The sequence below is a fragment of the Lethenteron reissneri genome, chromosome 18, assembly GCF_015708825.2.
Source record: "Lethenteron reissneri isolate LAM-NWPU_2019-01 chromosome 18, ASM1570882v1, whole genome shotgun sequence".
In the NCBI taxonomy this organism is placed as follows: domain Eukaryota; kingdom Metazoa; phylum Chordata; class Hyperoartia; order Petromyzontiformes; family Petromyzontidae; genus Lethenteron; species Lethenteron reissneri.
Window position 1 is genome coordinate 15,975,006 of NC_083796.1, and position 26,557 is coordinate 16,001,562.

Sequence of the window (26,557 nt, forward strand, 5' to 3'; positions counted from 1 at the left end):
CTGCACCAGATTGAAATAAATGATGACGTCACCCTGATGCTGCTCTATTTAAGACCGGAAGCAACAGGAGAGCTTCACCATTCTTGCCCGAGGAAGCTGATTGTAATTATCAGCGAAACGTCGTACTCAAATTTTTAAATGCTGTTGATTCTCTTTTCAACACACCTGTGGGCTAAATAAGTGAATTATTTTGTCCTGTTTGGCCGTGTCGGGTGGTGGAGGGTTACGACACATTTATAAATAACGCGATCTGACCCAAAAACCTATATTATGAATTTACTAGGTTTGTTTTCTACCTGATGACTATTGCTTCTGTTGCAATCGAAACGTCGTATTCTATTATTTAATTTATTTTCATTCTACGTGACTTTACCGAAAGAACCAAAGAGCGGTAGTGTAATGGTTAGCACGCTGTGCTATAAACTAGGCTAGCCGAGTTCGATTCTTGCTCTCAACCAATAACAGGGACACATTTTGAAATGGTTCTGGGTCTCTCCTAGGTCGGCTCAACCTCAACGGTGTAGTTTGCCGCTGCAGTGTGTGAACCTCAGCATTGACGAGACAAAGGCGGCTGGGCGTGGTATTGGTCACCCACCCCCTCGTGCCCTTTTCGCACCTTAGTAGGTGCTTACTAACCGCATCTGCCCCAAAGTTTGTTAAACAGCTTTAAGGGGCTATCTCTGTATGTACGTCTGTTGATGGTGTATGAATACATGTGTATGCATATACGTGTGCGTGTGTACAAGGTTGGACGAAGTAGCCACCCCTCCCCCAGTGAGTGGGCTGTCTGAAGTGGCATCTGCTGCAGAGGCGCGACAATTGAATCAGAACTTGAAAAACAGATCAAGTACAAGGCAAGGATGACCTCCCAAACAAGTTTCAGAGGTCGCAAGAGTATGCCGACTTACACCGCTTGGCCCACTGGATGGGCCCTTGCGTGATTGGAAAGATGCCCCAATGGTCCCCATTTTAAGAAGGGGGACCCGCAGTGATTGTGACAGCTACCAAGGCGTCTCCCTCCTCAACACTCCCAGAAAGGTCTTGCCAGCCACACGGAGAAGCTTGCAAAGCTGCAATTAGATGTAGACCAAAGGGCGTCTTGCACATAATTTTGTCTGCTGCAACAGAGGTGTGTAGGCAATTTCAACCCCACGTTTAATGCCCGAGTGAAGACTAAGATGCATAGGTTTGCATTGCTTTTTATGCTTTCTAGGTCCCTCACCCTAACTGCCCATTGATCACAAAAGGACCTTTATGATGGTGTCAGGCCTGGGTAAAGCTTCATTGCCAGTAGCCGGGGTCATTTCTTGCTCACCTTGGCGTGCGACGGGGATGTCTTATGGCCCCGACACTCTCGACCATATTTTTGAACGCATACTTTAAGGGGGTCCTCTCCGAATGTACCAGTGTAATTTCCATTTGGTACAGATACGATGAGAGGCTGATTGAGGACCATGTGTGGTCTAGGGATTGCTCCCTACTGGTTAAGCATTGTATGTATGCTGATCACTTGCTGATTTCTGCTCACTCTGAGAAGTAGTTGGAGATATATCTATGGAACCTGGAGTTATTCTGCTAAGATGTGAGGCCTATCAGCCTCACCAGAACAAATCAGGGGACAGGTAGAGCCTTTCCATACAATGACGATGCGCTCGTGGCCTGTTGTTGTTTGACAGAGGAGGTCTCATACCTAATCCGCTGTGCAGCATTATCCATGCATCAGTTGTGTAACGATGTTGGGAAACTGCTTGGCCTGCCACTCCACATCACGCTCTGTGGCTTCTCACCATAATCATGTCCTCTCTTATCTGTACTTGTGAAACGCGGACTCTTGGACAGGAAAATATGCACCAGCTTGAAATATTCACGCTTTCTCTGCCGACAATCCTATCTGGAAGGCTTAACAACATTTGAGTTGAGTGATGGGCTTATAGATTAATTGAAAGATCTGAACATAGTGCCATCAAATTTCGATTTAAAGCTTTCGAGACTGCAGGGAGTCATCTTCTTGGTTCTTTCGTTGCGTTGTGGCCGAAACGTCGTGAGAATTATTTTATTATGTTTTATTTTTATTATTTTATTATTCCCCTTCTACGTGACTTTACCGAAAGAACCAAGAAGATAGTGCCATCAGTGAACTCCTCCATCAGCCAAGGCTGCAGCATGCCCAAACAGCTTCTTCTTAGGCCAGATAGATGGAGCTACGCAGGCATGGCATGGGCTCGAGCACAGATGACCCGTTGTGGCACAGGAGGACATGAAGCTGATTGCACTTGGCAATGAAGACGGAGGAGAAATGCTCAAAATAACGAACAGAGAACTGGGTGGCCATAACACACACAGCGAGTTCGCACAGTGGGAAGCGTTAGCAATGCATCTGCCAGTCATCTCGAGCAGTCGACGCATAACATCTGGATCTGTTCCACGACCCGCTGCCAGTGAGCCATCAACATTTCACGTGGCCTCTTCGTGCACCTAGCCTGGCACGAGCATCGTGGCGATATCACCACCACTTAGTGGCGCATGGCTTTGGATGAATAAGAGTGCGTCTGTGTATATACGAGTGTAGGTGTGTATGAGCTTATGTATGAATATGCATGGATACGTAGAAGTGTGTGTATGGGCGAGATTGTGTTTGTGTGCATGCATGAATGTGTCTATATGTATGAGCGTTTACAACTATGCATATGCATGAGTGTGTGTGTTTTTTTTTTTATCACGAACGTGTGTGTACACGTGAGCCTGTCCGTACGTGTATGGATACGTCTGCGTATGTTGAGCGGTAGCACAGTGGTTACGAACCCGGCGACCCGAGTTCAACCGCGACTCACGATCAACATTCAGTGGCGAACAACTGATCCACAGTTCCAGGCCTTTCCCCCATGTCGACTCAAGAGTTGACTGTGCCTGGTGCGGAGTGTAAACATCGGCACAGGGGAGACAAAGGCGGCCGGGCGTGGTGTTGGCCACCCACCCCCTCGCAAGTATGTTTAGGCTATGGGGGGGGGATCTTTGTTTTTGTCTTTTGTATGCCTGTGTTCACGAGTCTACGTACGCATGCGTGATGGAATATGCATGATAGTGTGTATGTCTGTATGTATGTCTGTGCGTATGTATGAAAATATTGTGTTCGTATGCGTGAATGTGTATATGTACGGGTGCGTAAATGAATTGGTATGAATGACGTTGTGTGTGTACGTGTGCTTGTATGTATGTTTATATGTGCGTGTCTGTACATGCATGCATGAGCGTGTGCGTTTGAGCGATGTGCATTCATGAGTGTGTGTGTGCGCGTGTGTACTGTGCATATGCATGAGTGTGCGTACTATGCGTGATAGAGTGTGCTCTTCTTCTTTTCCCTCGAGGCCAGAGGTCGCAACCGGGTACCCGATACCCGTATCCTACCCGATACCCGGCTACCCGTACCCGGCCGGGTACGGGTAGCCGTTTGCGACCCTGGTGCGGCCGGGTACGGGTACGGGTAAGGAATCAAAACCCGTTTGCGACCTCTGCTCGAGGCACATGTGTGTGTGTGTGTGCCACCAACTCCGGCCTCTCACCCCTCTCTCACGATCACGCTGTCCCAGACACGAGACCGTCCCAGGCACGACCCTGTCCGTGATGAACCGTCGACTGAGACGAGTCCACTCCCAGAACCGTCATCCCGGAGCTCTCCGCCGCTTCTATTCCCCTCGGCCTCCCTTCTCGAAACTCACCACGGGGTTCCAGGGGGCCCTCCCCACGAGGTCTACCGGGGGCATTGCCCCAGTTCCTCCGCCCTGCCGGCACACACACACACACAGCGCATGTGCGTGTTTGTGTGTGCCCAGCAGCGTGTGCGCTTCGTGTCCAGTGCAGTTGCTGCTGCTGTACAGCAGTCGGCGCTGTGTCACTACACATGCATCATACTCTTAGGGTTTTTTTTCCGGTAAAGTCACGTAGGTAAAAAATAAAAAATAATAATAATAGAAATAATAATAGAAATAAAATAATAAAAATCACGACGTTTCGGAGGCAACACAAGTCTCCGTCATCAGGTGGGACCGTCAAGTGAGGCAAAATTCCAGGAGACAAGCTCTTAAATACAAGTTAAGGGGGAGGGGGGGAGGGGCTTGTCTGAATGTGGTAGCCAGTGAATGGAACGTGTTGGGGGGTGGGCGGGGCTAAAAGAGAACAATCGGTGTATCTCGACTTCGGGTTGTAACCGGTGTTGGCTGACAATCCAAATACAAATAAGTATAACCCGTAAAAACAAAGTTTTTCACTATAAATCCTTTATATGCGTGGCGGCTAGAGTCCTCTCGTCCTCTGGCTTGAGATGGCTGCCACCTATGGGTCAGATGATTGTCTGCCAGTATTAAGCAATTGGTAATTAAATATTTAATTTGTTTTCCCTAAACAGTGTAAAATTTTTGAAAAAAATTTTCACGAACATTAATTGTCATACACAACGAGTCTGTGTGGAAAATGTCAGCTCGATTGGATCACGGGAAGTGGGTTAAAAAACTAGCGAAAGATTTGCACGGTCGTAAGCAAGCAAGCACGCAAGCACGCAAGCAAGCAAGCGAACTTAATAAAGGATTTAAAAAGGCAGTACACATGCATCAGTTATGCGACTTTGCGTGTGCGGTAGTGTCGCGGTCAGCGCTGTGCTGCGCTATGAACCCGGCTACCCGAGTTAGATTCCCGGCCAACATCAGTGGCGATGATCTGAACCGGTCCTGGCCTCCCCTAGGTCAACTCAGCCGCAAATGAGTACCTGGTACGATGTGTAAACATCGCCACTGGGGAGACAAAGGCGGCCGGGCGTGGTGTTGGCCACCCACCCCCCTCGTGTGCAGTACCGGCCTTCATAGGTGATCGCTAACAGCACTTGCCCCTACAGTCTGTTAAGGCTATACGGGGGATCTTTATCTTTGTGTGTACTATATTTGTGCACGAGGTAGTGCACGTGCGTGCTGGAGTGCTTATTCATGAGTTGTGTGTGTGTGAGCCTCTCTATGTGTGTGTGAGCCTGTGTGTGTGTGTGAGCCTGTGTGTGTCTGTGTGTGAGCCTGTGTGTGAGCCTGTGTGTGTGTGCCTGTGTGTGTGAGCCTCTCTGTGTGTGTGTGTGAGCCTGTGTGTGTGTGAGCCTGTGTGTGTGTGAGCCTGTGTGTGTGGGCGTGTGTGTGAGTCTGTGTGTGTGTAAGCCTGTGTGTGAGTCTATGTGTGTGTGTGAGCCTGTGTGTGTGTGTGAGCGTGTGTGTGTGAGCGTGTGTATGTGTATGTGTGTGTATAGTGGGGAGCGGTAGTGTAGCAGTTAGCAGCGCTACGAACCCGGCTACCCGAGTTCGATTCCCGGCCCAACACCAGTGGCGATTATCTGAACCGGTCCTGGGCCTTCCCTAGGTCGACTCGGCCTCAAATGGATACCTGGTGCGGAGCGTAAACATCGCCACTGGGGAGACAAACGTGGTCGAGCGTGGCGTTGGCAACCCACCCCCTCGTGTGCCGTGCCGGCCTTCATAGGTGCTCGCTAACAGCACTTGCCCCTACAGTCTGTTAAAGGTTATACGGGGGTCTTTGTGTGTGTACGTGATGGAGCGTGTGTGTGTGTTCATGAGTTTGTGTGCGTGTGCGTGGGAGTGTGCGCGTGCACATGCGTGAGAGGGTGTACGTGCGTGATGGAGTGTGTGTTCATGAGTTTGTGTGCGTGTGGGTATGTAGGTGTGTGAGAGGGTGTACATGCGTGATGGAGCGTGTGTGTGTGTGTTCATGAGTTTGTGTACATGTGCGTGTGTGTGGGAGTGTGCGTGTGCACATGCGTGAGAGGGTGTACGTGCGTGATGGAGTGTGTGTGTGCTCATGAATTTGTGTATGTGTGCGTGTGTGTGGGAGTGTGCGTGTGTACATGCGTGAGAGGGTGTACGTGCGTGATGGAGTGTGTGTGCTCATGAGTTTGTGTATGTGTGCGTGTGTGTGGGAGTGTGCGTGTGTACATGCGTGAGAGGGTGTACGTGCGTGATGGAGTGTGTGTGTGCTCATGAGTTTTTGTGTGTGGGAGTGTGCGTGTGCACATGCGTGAGACGGTGTACGTGCGTGATGGAGTGTGTGCGTGCGTGTGTGTGCGTGTGTGTTCATGCGTGCGCGTGCGTGCTGGCACGCCACTCCAAGCCACGCTTGGCCGCATGCCCAGACCCGCAGTCCGCTCACACCGCCCCACTCCTCCCCCTCCTCCTCCACCTCCCTCTCTCCCCCCCCGCTCTCTCCTCCCTCTCCCCTTGCCTCTCGTCCATCTCCCCTTGCCTCTCCCTCCCCTCTCCTCCTCCCCTCTCTCTTCTCCCGTCCCCAGTTGTCTCGAGGCTCCGCGTGCAATTGCGGGGAAGGGAAGGCGCGCGGCTGTCTTGAGAGAGATCACTCATCTCAGCCTCCAACATCTCTCCTCTTCCCGTGTGTGTGTGCGTGCGTGTGTGTGCGCGTGTGGGGTGCGTGAGTGCCGTGGGTCTCCGTGTCAGCCCAGACTGCCTCCGCCCCCGTCTGCGTGCGCGTGTTTGTAGGAGGGGAGTGCGTGCGTGCGTGCGAAGCTCATAGCAGCAGCGGTGGCGACGGAGGTAGCTACCCGTTCAGAGTGTTGTCGTTGTTATTGTTCCTGTTTTTGTTGTTGTTGTTCCAAAGCTCACTTGGATAGACAGACTTTGCTGGCCTTTATGGAGCGGTGCGAGAGATCTTTTAAGGCTGTGATGAAACTGGTTTCTTTGTGAGTGCGGTTCGTCCGTCCGTCTATACGTGCGTGTGTGTGCGTATACACTTGCACACACACACTTGTGTGTGTGCGTATACACTCGCACGCACACGTACCCACGTGTACACTTGCACACGCACGCACGTGTGTGCGTTGTTTCTTTCCTGGCACGCGCTGTGCCCATCCATCGATGGAGTGCCACGTGAAAAAGACCAAAGACACGACGACTGGTGAGTTTCAAAGCACACACACACACCACATCACATCCCACGCTCGCAATCTGTCACAATGCCGTGTGTGTATACTCACAACGGGAGAGACAAAGGCGGTCGAGCGTGATGCTGGCCACCAAACCAACCTCATGTACCCCGCCGGTCTTCACATGTGCAATGCTCGCTCACAGCACTTGCCCCGAAAGTATGTCATTAAGACTACATATGATAGGGGGGTGAATGATTAATCTTTGTGTTCAAGCCACGTTGTTGGCACACTAAGACAAGCAGCAGCGGCTGGACCTTCTTTGCTGCTGGAGGCGTTCGCCGATGTCGACGGAGGTTGTTTTTGTGTGTGTTTCTGTCCCGGATCTCGTCTGGTTCGCGATGTTGATGATTCACATCGCGACCGTGTGTCCGTGCCGTGTAAGGGGGCCCCGTGGCGTGACAGGGATGCGAATGTGATGGATGATGCGCGCGTGTGTGTGTGCGCTGCTTTTTTTTGTTTGTTTATTATGATGGCCGCATCATCAAAGGCAGAGAGATCATCCCCCCTCCGTTGTAGCCTTCAGACTGTTGGGGCGAGTGCTGTTAGCGGGCAGCACCTATGAAGGCCGGCCACGACACGGCCGCCTTTGTCTTCCCCGGTAGCGGAAGTTTACACGCCGCGCCAGGTACTCAGTTCAGGCTGAGTCGACCTAGGGGAGGCCCAGGACCGGTTCAGATAATATCATCGCCACTGGTGTTGGCCGTGAGCGTGAATCGAACTCGGGTAAGCGCAGTGCGCTGAACCGCTACGCTACCGCTCCCCCGCTTTTGATGGGCACGGCATCAAAGGCAAAGATCCCCCGTGTAGCCTCAACAGACTGCCGGGGCAAGTGCTGTTAGCGAGCACCTACGATGGGCGCAAGCATCTCACACACACAACGCACACGGAGCGTTCCACTTACACAGGGCCATCTGTGTACATGCCACAGTCCTTTGTGAATCCGACCCCTTGGATTAAAACCTCTTCGCCTCCGTCTGGGGGTTGTTTGACCATACTTCACCACGCTGGTCAGTGTGGCGTGATGAAGTGGGGTGGAAAGTATAGAGGGAGGGCCAAGGCCGGTTCAAATACTCGCCACTCACGCATGTCAGACGGAGGCAGTGTAGATTACTCAGGTCGTAAGGTTCACAGTGCAGTGCGCTAACCACTGCGCCACCGCTCCCCACAACATTGCCTTTTCCACATTGCTATGGCAGGGGGCACGTATTTCCACAAGACAACTGCCGTTATCTGACAGCCCTGCTTGTATTGACTGTTCGACCGAGTTGTGTACTGTAACGTACACAGTATTACTGTACGTATACAGTACCAGTAGCCGGAAGCAGACTTTGCCCGTTTTCTATCGGCTTTAGCGTCACACTTCACGGGAGGCGAATTACTCGGTCCACTGATCGTGGGGTTCTTCATTGCAAGGCCCGCGGGCCACTGACGGCCCCCTGGTGGCCTTTAATGGGGCCCTCGACAATAAATAAAATGTGAAAACAACCCCCATCATCATCATCGTGCTGCTGTTAAACCCCCCCATGGTTTCAAATGTGCGGCGGCCCCTCACACTGATGATGTCTTATCGGCGAAAATGCCCCCCGCCCCCTGAAGATGAGTGAAGAACACTGGTCTACAGACTCACCTGCTCTAGACTCACCTGGTCTACAGTGAAGATGAGTGAAGAACACTGGTCAACATACTCACCTGGGGCCCATAGACTCACCTGGTCTACAGTGAAAATGAGTGAAGAGCACTGGTCTACAGACTCACCTGGGGCCCATAGACTCACCTGGTCTACAGTGAAGATGAGTGAAGAGCACTGGTCTACAGACTCACCTGGGGCCCATAGACTCACCTGGTCTACAGTGAAGATGAGTGAAGAGCACTGGTCTACAGACTCACCTGGAGCCCATAGACTCACCTGATCTACAGTGAAGATGAGTGAAGAACACTGGTCTACAGACTCACCTGGGGCCCATAGACTGACCTGGTCTACTGTGAAGATGAGTGAAGAACACTGGTCTACAGACTCACCTGGGGCCCATAGACTCACCTGGTCTACAGTGAAGATGAGTGAAGAACACTGGTCTACATACTCACCTGGGGCCCATAGACTCACCTGGGCTACAGTGAAGATGAGTGAAGAACACTGGTCTACAGACTCACCTGGAGCCCATAGACTCACCTGATCTACAGTGAAGATGAGTGAAGAGCACTGGTCTACAGACTCACCTGGAGCCCATAGACTCACCTGATCTACAGTGAAGATGAGTGAAGACCACTGGTCTACAGACTCACCTGGAGCCCATAGACTCACCTGATCTACAGTGAAGATGAGTGAAGAGCACTGGTCTACAGACTCACTTGGTGCCCATTGACTCACCTAGGCTACAGTGAAGATGAGTGAAGAGCACTGGTCTACAGACTCACCTGGGGCCCATTGACTCACCTGGGCTACAGTGAAGATGAGTGAAGAGCACTGGTCTACAGACTCACCTGGGGCCCATAGACTCACCTGGTCTACAGACTCACCTGGTGCCTATTGACTCACCTGGTCTACAGTGAACATGAGTGAAGAACACTGGTCTACAGACTCACCTGGGGCTCATAGACTCACCTGGTCTGCAGTGAAGATGAGTGAAGAACACTGGTCTACAGACTCACCTGGGGCCCATAGACTCACCTGGTCTACAGTGAAGATGAGTGAAGAACACTGGTCTACAGACTCACCTGGGGCCCATAGACTCACCTGGTTTACAGTGAAGATGTAAGAACACTGGTCTGTCTATATGATGTTGCAAGTCTTTATCGCCAGACTGAAAGCATTGGAGAACCTTGTAGGCTTGACCCAGCTGCTCTCCGAGTGAAAACGAAGCAACAAGCCCAAATTGAACCATCGTTGATTTTCAGATTTCCCCCAGTTATGTCCACACGGCGCTCGGAATCTGGCCAACTGAGTTCGATTCCTGGCCAAGGCTAAAATCAGCGGTGAGTGATACCTGAACCGGTCATGCCACCCACCGCGTATAAAAAGTGGCCTTATAAATCATGACCGTCACCGTCATGCATACGCCTTTGGCGACATTTGTGCCAAGTTTCAGCTTTATAGCCCTTCAAGAACCATAATTGGAATTGACATTAGTCGGTCGCGGTCGTCTGTGATGGACGTGCCATGCTAAGTCAATCGAGTTTCTTGTTGTTGTTGTTGAGATCGGGATAATGAAGCCCATTGCATTGCCCATCATAGAGGTTTTTTTGTGTGGTTAGTTCGCGTACATCTATAAATGTGTCGTTAAAACCCGTCACCACCCGACACAGCCAACTAGTAAGGGTTGTCACGTAAACAGAACGTGGCCAATTCGTCACGAGCACAGCACACCGGTGTGTTGGAGAGCCATTGCGTTGCGTTAACACATCACGATGGTGGGTGACCGTCGTTCACCACGGGATATTGACTCACGTTAATTGGCTCAGAGGGCTCATTCGTTCGCGTGACCTGAATGAATGTCGCGGGTTCATGTCTCGTCTCTCCTTCAACACAGAAACGGCTCAAAAGGGGGAAATTGGCCATACATCTGAAGCAGCATCTCCTCCTGAGATCACGCATTGAGATTCAGCGATGGAAGCTTTCCTGCATAGGTTAACACAAAAAGCATCGCTTTCTGTATCACAATCGCACATTGCGGTGTTGATGGTACGTGTTTAAAGCAATGCATATGAGGCCTGTCCATGATAAGTCACTTGGTTGCGCCGTGCAACCCAAACTATTGACCATATAGTCTTATGCGAACCCAGAGACCTGAGTTCGACCCCCCCCCCCCCAACAACAAGTGATATTTGAACCAATCCTGAGCCTCCCTCCTAGGTCAACTCGGCCTAAAATGAGTACGTGGAGCAGTGTGTAGACACCACCACTGGGCAAGCCAAAGGCGGCTGGACGTAGTCCTGGCCACCCACCCCCTCGTGTGCCATGCTGGCCGACTAGGTGCTTGCTATCAGTGCTTGCCCTCAACACTCTGCTAAGGCTACACGGGGGGTCTTTGCGCATGATTGAACGCTTGAATGATGTGCGTTCGTTTGAGCACATCTGTGTGGCACAGTGGGGAGCACCTGGTGGTGCATCTGCCAGTCAACTCTATCACTTAAGCCATAGCACCTGGGCCTGTCCCGTGAACGCCTGCTCGCAGCCAGCTTCTCACACTTGGCTGAAAGTGCACCTAGCCCGGCACAAGCCCTGCGGTGACGTCACCGCCACTTCGTGTGCGAATAGCGGCTGCTGTTTTTACACCTTTGTTCGTGCACGTGTCTGTTGTTGTTGTTGTGTGTGTATGTCAGTGTGTGAGCGAGAGCGTGCGTGTACGTGTGCGTGCGTGTGTATAGAAGTATTAACGTGTTATTCAGTTGAGTGTACGTGTGTGTTTATGTACGTGTGCAAGTCTTTATTTATTGTGCTGAATGTGCATGTGTGTGTGCATGTGTGTGTGTGTGCGGTAGTGTGTATGTGTTTGAGAGTGGATGGTGTGAGGGTGTGCGTAAGTGTATATTTTGTGTGTGTGTGTGATTGTGCATGTATGTAAGTGTGCATGTGTGTGTGTGCGTACGTGTGTATGTGTTTGAGAGTGAATGGTGTGAGGGTGTGTGTGTATATTTTGTGTGTGTGTGTGATTGTGCATGTGTGTCTTTCACGGGCAGAGTGCTACGCGAGGCGTTTGTGTGCACACGTGTGTGGGCGTGTGTTGGCTGAGTCCGTGTGTTGGCTGAGTGTGTGTGTGTGAGGCTGAGGGAGTGTGTGAGGCTGTGTGTGTGTGAGTCTGAGTGCGTGTGTAAGGCTGTGTGTGTGAGGCTAAGTGTGTGTGTGTGAGGCTGAGTGTGTGTGAGGCTGAGTGTGTGTGTGTGAGGCTGTGTTTGTGTGAGGCTGAAGGTGTGTGTGTGAGGCTGAGGGAGTGTGTGAGGCTGTGTGTGTGTGAGTCTGAGTGCGTGTGTAAGGCTGTGTGTGTGAGGCTGTGTGTGTGTGAGGCTAAGTGTGTGTGTGAGGCTGAGTGTGTGTGTGTGGCTGAGTGTGTATGTGAGGCTGAGTGTGTGTGTGAGGCTGAGTGTGTGTGTGTGAGGCTTTGTGTGTGTGTGAGGCTGAGTGTGTGTGTGTGAGGCTGTGTGTGTGTGTGAGGCTGAGTGTGTGTGTGTGAGGCTGTGTGTGTGTGAGGCTCAGTGTGTGTGTGTGGTAATGGTATGGGGGTGGGTACGAACCCGGCGACCCGAGTTCTATTTCCGCTCACGGCCAACACCATCAGTAACAATGAATCTGAACCGGTCATGGGCCTCCCCTAGGTCGACTCAGCCTCAAACGGGTACCTGGTTGCAGCATGTACACATCGCCACTAGGGAGACAAAGGCGGCCGGGCGTGGTGCTGGCCACACACTCCCTTCGTGTGCCGTTCCGGCCTTCATAGGTGCTACTCGCTAAGAACACTTGCCTCAATAGTTTGTGAAGGCTACACGATGGATCTTTGTCTTTGTGTGTGGTAATGGTGTGTGCCTGTGCGTTCTGCGCGGTAAGGCGCTGTGTGTCCCACGTGTTCATTGTGTGCGTGTGTGTTGGGGTGCCGATGTTGTGTCCCCTAAAGTGGACTCAGCCTAAAAGGAGTACCTTTCCAGCTCATAACAAGTACTCATTGCAAGCACATTGCTGGGATTGTGGTTGGTATGATTGCAACATTTTATTTTAATCTTTGCAGCAGTGCGGTTTGCAGAGCGAAAGCATCCACAAGTAAACACATTCATGTGCGCCTGTGTGTGTGTGTGCTATATATATCCACTGCTGGATGAGGACCTCTCCATGCTGTCCGTGTTATGGGAGTATTTGACCATACTTCACCAAGCTGGTCATTACGGGTTGGTGAAGGCAGGCAGCATAGCAGTGGGAGCGTAGAGAATGCAGTGCTTTGCAGCAATTGATTTTGGCCGTACTGCCCTCTGCTGCCCAACAAGTAGCCTCCAGTGACTGTAACAGATAATTATATATAATGTATGCACGGTGGTCGCCCATCCAAGGACTTTCCTGGCCCAAGCCCTGCTTAGCCTCCGAGATCCAACCACAGAACCCGCAGGGGCGAGTTCTTATCTCCCTCGGCTGGTATGCAGGAGGTCGTGGGTTTGATCCCGACCATGACTCTTGTATATGTGGAGTTTCCGTGCTCTCCCCGTGGTCGCGTGGATTTTTCTCCAGATTATTTTTGTTTTTCCCTCCACAATTTAGAAGCATCGTGCGTTTAGGGTATTTGTCTGCTCATGAATCCCCACGTGGTGAGCCACTTTGTTGAGCTATCATTTGTGGCCAGGTCGCTTCTGAAAACGAGCCATGCAGCTTAGTGAGCCTCAACTGGTAAATTAAAAATAGTTTTCGTTTTTTTAGTTGAGACGCATTCCGGATGATTTTCTCATAGGCCAACCACGCGTACAGCCCCACTGCACACTAAATGTAACTAGGCTTACGTCTCAAAAGTTGGACCCTGCTGAAAAGAGACTATTGAGACTCAGGTTTCATGGATGAATAATCATACCAATAATAATGTAATGCCCTTTGTCAATCCACCATTCGATAAAGGGCCCCCTACATCGCGTTGATGATATGGGGGTTGTTTGACCATTGGACCGGTTCAAAAGTCACTTGCCACAGATGTTACGCGTGGGAAGGAATTGAACCCAGGGTGCTCGGCTTCATAGCGCCAGTGCGTTAACGGCTGCGCCAACACTCTTAAACATGCCATACGGTGCTGTGGTGATAAATGACACGCGCGTTATAATGCAATGTGAACAAGTTTTTAATCCACGTGTAAAAAAAATTGGTCTTGTCCGATAGCATGCCAACGATTTTCTGTTGTCGCGTGAACCAAATGGTGAAATTCAAAGCAGTTAACTTTTATTTCACGTAGCTTTCCAAATCGCGGGGGATTATTTAATCCTTTAAACAGTTTGCTGGGAGCCTTGTCATGCAGAAAAGCAAATCCCCACCATCACTTAAGTGACTTTATTTATTTGGAGATAACGACGATGTTGCTGATTGACGTCTTCAGTCGTTATCTCTGTACATCTCCGTATCTGTGATCACGTTTGCCTGTCTCCAACATCGCGTGATTGCACTGCTACCGTTGTAACGTGCTCACGATGACCACCGCGACGTTTTCACACATCATAATTGTGAGCAGCGTGTGAGAGAGGCACATTTTCTTGAGATTATATAGTTGTGGATTATGTAGTTGTAGATTTTTGCAGTTGTGAGATAATTTAGTTGTAGATTATGTAGTTAAATTATCTAGTTGTGGGATTGTGTAGTTGTAGATTTGTGCAGGTGTGAGATAATTTAGTTGTAGATTATGTAGTTAAATTAAAAAGTTGTGAGACTATGTAGTCGTAGATTGTGTAGTTGTGAGATTACGTAGTGGAGAGATTATGCAGTTGTGAGATTATGTAGTAGTGAGATTAGGCAGTTGTAGAAGGCAAGCTGATATTTTAACCCATTTTAACGTAACCAACACATCACGTATTCATCACAAACACGATGGCGCTATCTCTGAATGATCCACTCACCCCACCCATTCAAGTGTCTGGATTACAAGAATATGATTACACAATACCTGGCCGTGCTGTTTGTTATTGGTATTATTGGCGGCGCCGCTGCAAAGGAACCCTCCTCGGGTGACGGTTGTCGTAAATGGCGATTGCCATCATGCCCATGCTTACACGGACCAGAAAGCGTGAAATTAAATGATGTATGGCCTCCAGTTTTTGTTTTATATATAAACCAGTTCCACGTTGAATTTCGGTGGCCGTGCGCGTCACCGTCCGCTCGTGGTGTGCCTGTCCCGACTTCGCTTGGACGGCGGTCCAAGTTGACTCGGCCCAAAAGCGAGCAGCACTTGGGTGCGTGGTAGGGCTGAACGATGAATCGATTTAAAATCGAAATCGCAATTTGAAATAATGCGATAAGCAGATCGTAAAGGCTGCGATTTTTGGCGATTTGAAAAGTCCTATTACTTTCGTATTGGAATTGTTTCATCTTTTATTATTATAACTTGATGTATTTAACTTAACAGTTGTTCTATGTTTGATTGTTTTAATAAAGACACGTTTGAAGCAATTCATATATTTTAAAGTTCTCATCCTTGCATTAGAATATATAGAGCAGTTCCTGTTTTTATGGTATCGTGTGGTAATGCTCCATCACGTGTTTAAATATATGACACAATAAATATTGAACTGAAGCTTGATTTAAAAAAAATTAATCGCAAATCAAATCGCAATATCTGTCAGAAAAATCACAATTAGATATTTTCCCCAAATCATCCATCCCTAGTGATGCACGTGGGTGCGCGGGCCACAGAGGTGAAGGAGTGAGCGACGTGACCCAAGCCGCATTGTCCACTCGGCCTTATTGGGCGCTGACCAACGGCACTGACCGGTCTAAGTGCTGCTCTTTGCTATAACGCATGGCCTATTGTACTGTATATGGGGACGTGTGTGTGGTGTGTGTGCGTGCCACTTACGCCATCACGTTCTATCGTGTGGGGAGTGGTGGTGTAGCGGTTAGCGCGCTGCGCTACGAACCCGGACACCCTGGTTCGATTCCTGCTCATGGCCACCACCAGTAACGATTATCTGAACCGGTCCTGGGCCTCCCCTAGGTCGACTCATCCTCAAATGAGTACCTGGTGCTGTGTGTAAACATCGCCACTAGGGAGATAAAGGTGGCCGGACGTGGTCCTGGCCACCCACCCCCTGGTATGCCGGGCCAGCCGTCATAGGTGCTCGCTAACAGTGCTTGCCCCGACATTCAGTTAAGGCTATATGGGAGATCTTTGTCACTTTTATTGTGTGGGGAGCGGTGGTGCAGTGGTTGGCGCACGGTGCCCTGGAGCTGGTGGTGAGCTTGGGTTCGATTCCCGGCCATGGCAAATATCAGTGGGGAGGAATGTAATAATTTGTCTGGGCCCTCCCCTAAGCAGACTCGGCATTAAATAAGTACCTGTTAAGGTGTGTACTCCTCAGCACTAGAAGACAAAGGCTGTGGTGCTGGTCACACACAACCTTTGTGCACTGCACCCGCCCTAACAGGAATCTAAAGCCAGTACAGTTCTGAGCAGGGGGGCACGGCCGGTGCGAGGAAAGTGGCAGGGGAGTGGATATTCGTCGTCTGTGCGCGCAGCATTGTGCAAGGTTGTGTTTATTGCGCGTGCTTACTCATCGCGCGCGCGTGTGTGTTCCTCCCACGTGGTTCTGCGTGCGTGCAAGCAGGCCCCCCCACGGTGACCGCCAGCCCTGGGGAAGGAGCCACTTACGCCATCACGTGCGGGGAATGGAACGCGCGGCTCATCTGGTGCAAGTTCGTGTGCCCCGGCATCAACGTGAAATGCGTTCAGGCGAGTACGCGTGTGCGTGCGTGCGTGCGCTCGTGTGCGTGTGCGTGCGTGCTTGCGCGGTGCAACGGTGACGCAATGGCCCATGCGCTGCCTTTGCAATCCCGGCCACCTGGGTCTGATTCCTGGCCATAGATTTAGGAGTGTGTGTGTCCGTTGCGCGAGTGAACGTGTGTGTATGTATTCAACCGGTGTGGATATGTTGTGGGGAACGGTCGTGTAGCGGTTAGCGTGCTTCGCTACTAACCCGGTGGACCTGAGTTCGGTCATGGGCCTCCCCTAGGTCGACTCTGCCTCAAATGAGTACCCAGTGCGGTGTGTAAACATCGTCACTGGGGAGACAAAGGTGGCCAGACGTGGTGCTACCCACGCGACCCCACCAAGCGTTGATGAACTATCGCTAACAGCACTTACCTCGACGGCATACAAGAGTTGAAGGGGATATCTATCCTTGTGTGAGCCTGTGTGGGCATACTGTATATGGTCGGGAAATTAGTGACATGGTAGAACTACCAATCAGCTGCGTTCAATTCCTAGCTCCTCACCTGTTTTGCCGGTGACACTTGTTATCTAAACCTGGCGTTTGGGTCTCCCCCAAAGTTGATGCAGCCTTTAAGTAAGCACACGGCACACAGCACACGGCACATGGCACAGCGTTGTCAACAGCGTTGTCGTGCGGAGACAAAAGGTGGCGGTTCCGGTGGGCAGCGGGACGGGGTGTGCGTCACAGCAGTGCCTTTGGCATACCGGCCTCAATAGACGTTCGCTCACGGCGCTTTGCCCCAACAATGCAATTGCATTCATGTGTTTTGCCAGGTACAACCCACTGAGCTACGTCGCACTTTTCCAGTAGCAACATGGCCACAAATGATATCTCCAACGAAGTCGCTCATCACGTGGAAATGTATCGCGGCCAAATGCTCTAAACGGATGTTTATAAATGCGGAGGGAAAAACTGGAGGACCCAGAGAAGAATCCACGCAACCAAGGGGAGAGAGACACGCAAACTCCAAATATACAGGCATCGCCAGGGTTTGGGGCTCAAACTCACGACCTCCTGCATACTGCCCCAATTCATACGACTGGAAGGCGAACCCTCTGTGTGTTTGTCTCTGTGCGCGAGCGTCCATGTGCGCTTGTGAGAGAGGAAGGAACGCCGAATGGTGCTGGGCTGGAGAAACCCATTGAAGTGACTGCAAGAGTCATTGTGTCGTGGGTTGTCACCTGTCCTGGTTGTTTCCCAGGCTCGTCCCACTTGTTGAAGTTGCCGTGCAGGGAAGTCTGTAAGCCTTACCGGGATGTTAAAAGTTTAGGGTTTTTTTTTGCATCCGTTGCGTAATGATACGACACTCAAGACCAGACAGTGCATTTATATGTAGTTTTCTCCTCTTTCGGAATTGTGAGATATCCTTCTTCTCATTATATGTCCTGGATTTATTTAGCTCACAGGTAGCAGCAGCCCTACACCTGAATCTCAAAGCAGGAGAATTCTAAGCAACGGATATTTTCTGGTGCACGGAGAGTGGCAGGAATTTGGAAAAAAAATTACCATCGCCATTGTTGCTGTATTATTGCAGTATTCCCTCGTTATTCACGCGGGATATGTCCCTGAGATGCTCATCATTTGTAATGAATTACCTTAAATAAATACATGAATAAATAATGCAACTCATCACTTTCTCTCTTATCACTTTATCTCATCACTTTCTTCTCGCATGGCTTGATCTGCATCACTTTCTCGCATCCCATTCTCTCTCATCACTTTATCTCGACACATTCTACTTCGTTTCTCTCTTTCTCTCTTGGTGCAGTCGTCGTGCGATCCGCAGATAGGCCAAAATCACGAATAGCAACCTATCACACTTAAGCATGGGTTCCGTCATTCGTAAACAATACGTGGAACAAGAGCATGAACAGTCTTCATCTGTTCACACGTGTGCATATGTTCTGTTGTATGTATTACAGTGTGTGCGTGTGTGTGTGGTGGGGTAGCGTGTATGTAGTGATTAACGCGCTGCGCTACGAACCCAGCCTCACCAAGGTTGACTCAGTCTCAAATGAGTACCTGGTGCGGTGTGTAAACATCGCCACTGGGGAGACAAAGGCGGCCGGGCGTGGTACCAGCCACCTTCCCCCTCGTGTGCCGTGCCAGTCTTCAAATGTGCTCACTAACAGCACTTGCCCAAATAGTCTGTTCAGGCTATATGAGGAATCTTTGTCTCTGTGGTGGGCGAGGTGACTAATCATATATCGATTGATGTATTTACCAATTAAAACAGGTAATCGAATAATTAGCAATGCATGCAAATGATGTGTAAATCGGTATGCAAATTCCAAGCTTACGGTACATTTTGCAGCAATTGAAACTGTGCACGTAAGACAATGAGGCAAGAAACAATGCAAATGAAACAATGCAAGTGAAACAATGCAAATGAAACAATGCAAATGAAACAATGGAAATGAAACATTACAAATGAAACAATGCAAATGATCAATACAAATTAAACAATGGAAATGAAACAATACAAATGAAACAATGCAAATGAAACAATGCAAATGAAACAATGCAAATGAAACAATGCAAATGAAACAATACAAATGAAACAATGCAAATGAAACAATGCAAATGAAGCAATGCAAATGATCAATACAAATGAAACAATACAAATTAAACAATGCAAATGAAACAATGCAAATGAAACAATGCAAATGAAACAATACAAATGAGATTTGAAAGAATGAGACGACAAAATATAAATTATTTAACCTTGACCCGGCTCAGTGGGTGGCGGCAATCGGTCAGGTGGGGCCCCAGTGCTTGATTTGTCTCGCACGGCCGCATCTGCGCTATCTTCTATCTATATATAAAAGGGGCATTTGTGAATATGTGTGTCTGTTCGAAATGTTTAGCATACTTCCCGACATGCAACAAACTTGAAATTTGCCATGTGGGTACTTTCCAAACTGTACACCATGCAAAAATTATAAAAATACACTTTTGTATTTTGGGGGATGGGGGGGGCGCAATAATGGATATATTTTGCACGGCAAGTGAGCGGTGACGTCACATCTGTGATGTCACCCGCATGCGGCAGCGTCACGCAGTGTGCCTGCTGACGTCACGCATACACCCCCCCCCCCCAACCCTCCGCCGTGTATTAATCCAAGACAAGAATCCAAGTCTCGGGTGAAGTCGGGGTAGTAAAGCTCACATCATTACGTAGCTTTTATTCTTTTACACTGCTGTTGAACACAAATCTCACGGTGGTTGTCAAGGGGGCCCCAACTCGTAGCTTTGGCCACCAGGGGGTAGTGGGTGGGGGGGGGCAAGGTACCCCCCCCCTGTCCCCACGTTCGTTACGCTACTGCCTGAACCAGAATCGTGGTGGTGTTGGGGGGGAATTTTGGTCAAGCACGTGATCCCAGTCACCTGCGTTTACTTCCCAGCCACAAGCAATAATTATAGCCTGCCCCTGGCCCGAGCCTCACCTAGGTCGACTCAGCCTCAAATGAGTACCTGGTGCTGCGTCGGTCAACGTCAGCAATAGGGAGCTGAAGACGTCCTGAGCGCGCGTGGTGTCGGCCTCTAAACCACTGTGCCATCCTTAATAGGCGCTCGCTAACGTGCTGGTGTTTCTAGACTACTTGTTGTACAGCATGTTGAGGCCAATACTGGTGCGAAATGCATTGCAAACCGGCTGACCTGGGGCTCCTCCTAGTGGAAATCCCACTCAACCATAACGCTGCATTCTGAACACCCCAGGGTGCACGCGTGGCTTTGAAAAAGGTCGCCCCCTTTGCACGGTTGGCGCGTTTATGACTAGTGGCTCCGTCAAGCTGCACAGTTCTCGAGTTTGAGGTCGCTGTGCGCTCAGCACGCACGTGCTCAGATCAAGGCTCAAAACGCCAAGTAGCCAGCAACAAACAGCACTATCGAGGGCGCCATCGATGAAGAGCTACTGTAGTACGTTGCTTGGATACAGCAAAGGGAGGGAATTCCAAAGTGAGAGCTGTGAGAGGGAAAACGCAGAAAGAAAACATATTTTGGCGTGTAGCGTGGTGAGTGGATGAGTCAGTGAGTGAATGGGTGGGTCACTGAGTGGGTGAGTCAGTGTGTGTGAGTGGGGAGCGGTAGTGTAGTGGTTAGCGCGCTGCACTACAAACCCGGCCACCGAGTTTGATTTCTACGCTCACGGCCAACACCAGGCACGATTATCTGAACTGGTCATGGACCTCACCTAGGTCAACTCAGCCTCAAACGAGTACATGGTGTGCCATGCCGGCCTTCATAGGTTATCGCCAACAGCACTTGCTCCAACAGTCTGTTGAAACAATATGGGGGATCTTTGTATTGGGTGAGTGAGTGGGTGAGTCAGTGAGTGTGTGAGTGAGTGTGAGTCAGTGTGTGAGTGAGTGTGTGAGTCAGTGAGTGAGTGTGTGAGTGAGTTTGAGTGAGTGAGTGTGTGAGTGGATGGATGGTTGAGTGTGTTGCTGTAACCCCCAGTGTGGATGACACGAAACAGTCTGCTAGATCGAGTCCTCAATCAGGGTCGAGGAATCAATGAGTGAAGTTTTCATGGGAGCTGTAACCATAACAGCAGGGATAGTCGTGATACATTATTTGTAAGCATGAGGATACATGTCTCAATAACTCAGCAGATAATTTCAAAAGCATCTAGAACCGAGTTTTGTTTTTCTTCTTTTGCACAATTATATAATAACGCTCATACCATTAATCAATTGACATGCCATTCCAGCAGTAATCCCGTGTAATTGTGTGCGCGAGGAATTTAATATGAACATTCCCTGGCGACAGATTCACCTTCTGTGATAGCTCCCCCAGTGCTGTGGCTGTTTAACGCGCGGCATCAGCCGTCGAGTATTGTGCAAGCAGATAAAGCCAGGCACAGAATACGCAAACAAGCCCACAACCTTCTTGGTTCTTTCGGTAAAGTCACGTAGAATGGAAATTATAAAATAATTAAAATAAAACATAATAAAATAATTCTCACGACGTTTCGGCCACAACGCAAGCAGCCGTCCTCAGGTGGAGAACAGGTCTGTCGAGGAGACAGAGTCTGAAACGTCGTGAGAATTATTTTATTATGTTTTATTTTTATCATGTGACTTTACCGAAAGAACCAAGAAGATGGATCCCTGCAGTCACGAAAGCTTTAAATCGAAATTTAAGCCCACAACCGTTTAACTCTTCGAACGGCACGCGTGACAATTTATAGTTTTCATTTTTCGTCATTTGTTTACCTTTTCTATACTTTGCACTCCTATCGTTTTTTTTCTTACGCATCGTTTGTAGTTGTAGCGTTGCGACCCGCCCCCTACTGGACATCTGCGAGAAAATAGCTTCGCAGCTCATCGGGTTTCTCCAGGACAGCTCAAGATTCTGATCCTGAGTTCTACTTCACTCAACAAGAAACGCCGTGAAAGTTGAGTCGGCGATGGCCAATATTTGTACGATGGCTCCTGTGTCGTGCACTCGTGTATTCTTTGGGTGGGTTTTTGTTTTTGTTGTTGCTTAACGAGTAAAAGAGAAGGCACGCACAAAGTTCGACAAAGTTCCCCCGTATAGCCTTAACAGACTGTAGGGGCAAGTGCTGTTAGTGAGCACCTATGAAGGCCGGAACGGTACACGAGGGGGTGGGCGGCCAGCACCACGCCCGACCGCTTTTGTCTCCCCAGTGGCCATGTTTGCACACTGCACAAGGTACTCATTTGAGGCTGAGTCGACCTAGGGGAGGCCCGGGACCGGTTCAGATAATCGTCACTGGTGTTGGTCGTGAGTGGGAATCGAACCCGTGTCGCCGGGTTCATAGCGCAGCGCTAACCGCTGCACTAACGCATGCACACGCACGCGTTGGGACGATGTAACGCTTCCCAACTTGCGATCGTCCTCTGAAGGATGAATTAGTCGAGTGGGAGTTGATGCGAAGCTGTCGGTGCAAAGCTTTTTTGCACGTTTTGGCGACTGCAACTCCGTGGTTCCCTTTGGAATCAATGTTTTTTTTCGTCTTCCAAGCTCCCGTGCAACCGTCTCGATATATTTTCTAAACAGATGATTTGGTGGTGATGCTGTGACTGCTGCTTGCGTTGGCAGCGGTCCACAAACACAAGGGACACACGTGTGTCAATTATTCCGCGGCCTTGAAAGGAAACAAAACTGGACATCTGCGAAAGCTTCTAGGAAATGGCCCTTCTTATTAGTTCATGAACAGAGAGGTGGAGTTGCAGAATGCACATTAAACCACGGGGTCTGATGAGAATCAAATAAAAAACAAGTCTCCTCATGAACAGTTATTCAATTTGCGTATGAATAGTTACCTGTTACAGTAGCTATTGAGTAACAGACAAAACCTTCAATGATCACAATTGTATCACGAAATAAATTTAATTTGTATTAAAAGTAAAATTGTAAAGTATTGCTGGCACAGGGCATTATGCGCCACGTTTCAAACGGACATGTCTCTATTAGCAACGCAAATGTGTCCTGAAAGTTTCATTCAAATTGGAATGCCTGTACGGTCCGTTAACAAACGGACTGAAAACTGATGAATATATGCCTTCACTCTTAGTTGAAATAGCATAAAATAATAGCTCACACCTAACACAATTTGATGGCCAGTGTGCATTGCATTTTAACAGATGGCGTTTTACTGGTAGGAACCTCCTGGTTACACCAGCCCACAGGGGATTATCATGTCCGTCCATCCGTCGTGTATCCAAAAATGGGAGGGGTGGGGCTGAGTGGAGAGGGGAGGGTGGGGAGGGGCTGGGTGGGGAGGGGTGTTGCTGGGTGGGGAGGGGCTGGGTGGGGAGGGGGGGGAGGGGCTGGGTGGGGATGGGAGGGGTGGGGCTGGGTGGGGAGGGGCTGGTCACCCCGTGGTGCCCTTATAAAACTCAACGTTTAACCTACTCACGCCGGCTTGTGCCCGCCCTCACAGTCGGCCATATTTGCGGAATACACCACGCTGCCGTTGACCCTGCAGGCCATTGACCGAGCAACCCAACGTTCCTACCAGCTCCCTCCGCAGGAATGTGTTCCAATCGTTTATCACCCAATGAGCTGTTCATGCAGGGCAGCAATGCAGAGGGTTGACCGTGAATTGCTGTTTACATCAATAGGGTGGACAGCGTGGTGCAGCGGTAAGGTTCATTCCTCACAGCAAGAAGCCATTGGGTTGGACTCCTGATTTGGGCACCTTTCTGCGCGGAGTTTCTATGTTCTTCCCCTCTTAAACTATCGAACTATAAACTATTTTTTTAATTTAACCAGGAAAAGCCCACTGAGCTATGCAGCTCTTTTTCAGAAGTGACCTGGCCACAAATGACAGGCCAACGAAGTGGCTTATCGCGTGGTAATTTATAGCAGCCAAATACTCTGAACGCACGTTGACTTTAAATGTGGAAGGAACAACCGGAGGACCCGGAGAAAGATGACCACAATTCATCAACGTCTGGATCGAACCCACGACCTCCTGTATACCAGGCGAGGTAGTTGACATCTTGAGACCTGCACGGGTCTGCAAATTACTCGATTTGGATTCCACACGGCAGCATCGTTGCCCTCGACTGTGAAAACTTGGCCGGACTCAACTGATAAAAGAGGTTTGAGTCTTCTCTGAGACAAACAAGCGTCATAAAACGAAAGTAATAATTGCAGAAAATGCAATCGTATATGAATGCACTGTGGTGCTGGAACAATTCTAGTATTCGCTTCATCATCATTGCCATAAGCCGTGGTCGATCGACTGCTGGATGAAGGCCTGCCCCGAGCAACTGCTGATTGGGAAGGCCTCACATCGTGACGTATGATGAGGAACACTCCAATCACGTTGGTTGGGCAGCCTTTGCAACCTCGATTGTGAAATCAATAATCCCTTCGACCCGTATTCTTTCATCTACAGCGTCGGTTGTGGGAGAGCAAGCTTGTGTGTCTGTGTGTATGCATGTTAGGCTGTGTGTATACGTGTACGTGTGTGTGGAGCCGTAGTGTCGCGGTTAGCTGCGCTACGAACCCGGCGACTTGAGTTCGATTCCCGTTCACGGCTAACACCGGTGGTGATTATTTGAACCGGTCCTGGACCTCGCCTATGTCGACTCAGCCTCAAACGAGTACCTGGGAAGACAAAAGCGGCCGGGCATGGTGCTGGCCACCCACCCCCTCGTTTGCCGTGCCGGCCTTCATATGTGCGCGCTAACAGCACTTGCCCCAACAGTCTGTTAAGGCTACACGGGGATCTTTGCCTTGTGAGAATGTGTGTATACGTGTACGTGTGTTTACCCCACATATGATCAATTTACACATATTACCTCTCGCTGAAATCACACAAACACAGATTACATCGTGACGGGATTAAAACGCAACTTCAATCGCGCCACCAAAGTGTTTGAATCTTCACGTAAATCCATTGTTCAGAGTGGCAATTTATGCACGTTACTCACGCCTCGGCTGCGAGCACACTGCGCTGTGAACCTGGCGACCGAACATGGCGTCCAGCATCAGTGGCGAGCGATGTTAGCTCGCACTGGCCAGCACGGTGAAGCGTGGTCACACAACCGCCATGAGCGACCCACTGTGGAGAGGCCTATTCCAGGCAGTGGAATGACAAAGGGCCGTCTTTATATGTCAGTATATATGGCAGTGTATTATACAATATTAACAATGATATTGCTTTGGGCGAATCACCATGAATCTGCCACAATGCAATGTTGCCAATGGTGTGGGAAGGGTTAGCGCAGTGGTTTTAGCGCACAGCACAATGAACCCAGTGACCTCAGAAATTCCTTCTTCTTCTCGGGGAAGCAGCTTGTAGTTTGATGTCGAGGTTAGCGATGCATTCAACGGCTTCTGGTTGAGAGCAGAGTGAATGGGGTCGCGACGCCACCGGGAACGGATCCCTCTCAGTCGCAGGAGTTCGGTGGTTCCTATTGGGGCGATCGTCCGACTTGGGTCGGGGGGCGGGGGGGGGCGGCCACAGTCACATTGAGGGGCCGCTCCCTCTCACGCTCCACTTGTGCAGGAGCGAGTGGCTGCGTCTTCTTCCCGGGCCTTGTCTTCGAGCGGTCGAGGGGTTGTCCCAAGTTTTCCGTGGAAGGTTGGAACCCTGGGGGACTTCAACGCCCCGGGGGGGGGGGGGGGGTGTGGGGGGTCAGTTACCGCCGAATTGCCATCGGTGACGTTTGTAGCCGACCAGGAGTTGCGGCCATCGAGAGGCAGGGCTGACATCGGTGTGTCGTGTTTGAGGTGTATTCCAACAGGGGCTGCGGGAGTTTCAGTTGAACCACCCGCCCCACCCCCCCGTGCCCTCTTCACCAAGCCACACTGACCAGAGTGGTGAAGTACGATCAGACAACTCCTCTCACCGATATGGCCTCAATTAACCCAATATCGGGTGGTGGGTTCATTGAGGCCGCTGCACGCTCTATGGAAGGTGGTCACCGCGATCTTTAATCATGAGGGATGTGCCACTGTAGCAGGTCGTGGAGTACGGGAGTCTGCTGTATGCCATGGGCTCGTTCGATTACCACCCATGGCTGCTACATTTTCGAAAATATTCGATTCTTGAATCACAGCGCATCCCTAAAAAATAATGGTAATTTGTTTAATCACTTTGGGGGCGGGGTAGGGACGGGGTGGGGGGTAAGGTGGCCAAGTATCCCCAGGCAGGACTCTCCTCCTCGAAAAGAGTCTTGAGGCTCAGTCTTTTAGCTCTCCTTGGGTGAGCACCCGGCTGCCGCTGTGTAATGTGTCACTGTACGGTGCGGCACAAGACTTTTCACTGCCATCGCGATCATGACGATCATCATCAGCGCGACGGTAGTTTTCGGTAACTGTTTCATCATTATTGTCGTGCTTCGATGTGAATTGCTGACAAGTCTTTTGACTGCAGTTCACTCAGCGTAACCCCGACATGACGAGTCATCGCCACTTTACAATCTGTACCGCTTGTAGTGCGTACGCCGTCAGAAAATTACGATGCCATAAAACCGCGGTGCCCTCGATTGTATCCGGGAAAACACTTTACAAAGCAAGCACACACATTTTAAGGGTTATACAGTAGCTGTCGCTTTTTTTGTTACTCGAAATGTCATTGTAAAATATAATTATCGTTCTTTCAGAAATATATTTTTCAAGGTAATAAAGTGTTTCATGAATATGAAACCA

The 26,557-nt window shown here is 49.9% G+C and overlaps 1 protein-coding gene across 1 annotated transcript in view; it reads left to right on the plus strand.

Moving 5' to 3' along the window:
- The first annotated feature begins 6,424 nt into the window (after positions 1-6,424).
- The window catches only part of LOC133343609 (uncharacterized), a 37,754-nt gene continuing 17,621 nt past the window's right edge, over positions 6,425-26,557 (plus strand). Inside the window, exons 1-2 of the mRNA XM_061553300.1 lie at positions 6,425-6,951; positions 16,256-16,380. Of these exons, the coding sequence (XP_061409284.1) occupies positions 6,912-6,951; positions 16,256-16,380 (165 nt within the window). The 5' untranslated portion in view covers positions 6,425-6,911. The remainder of the gene's footprint in view (positions 6,952-16,255; positions 16,381-26,557) is intronic.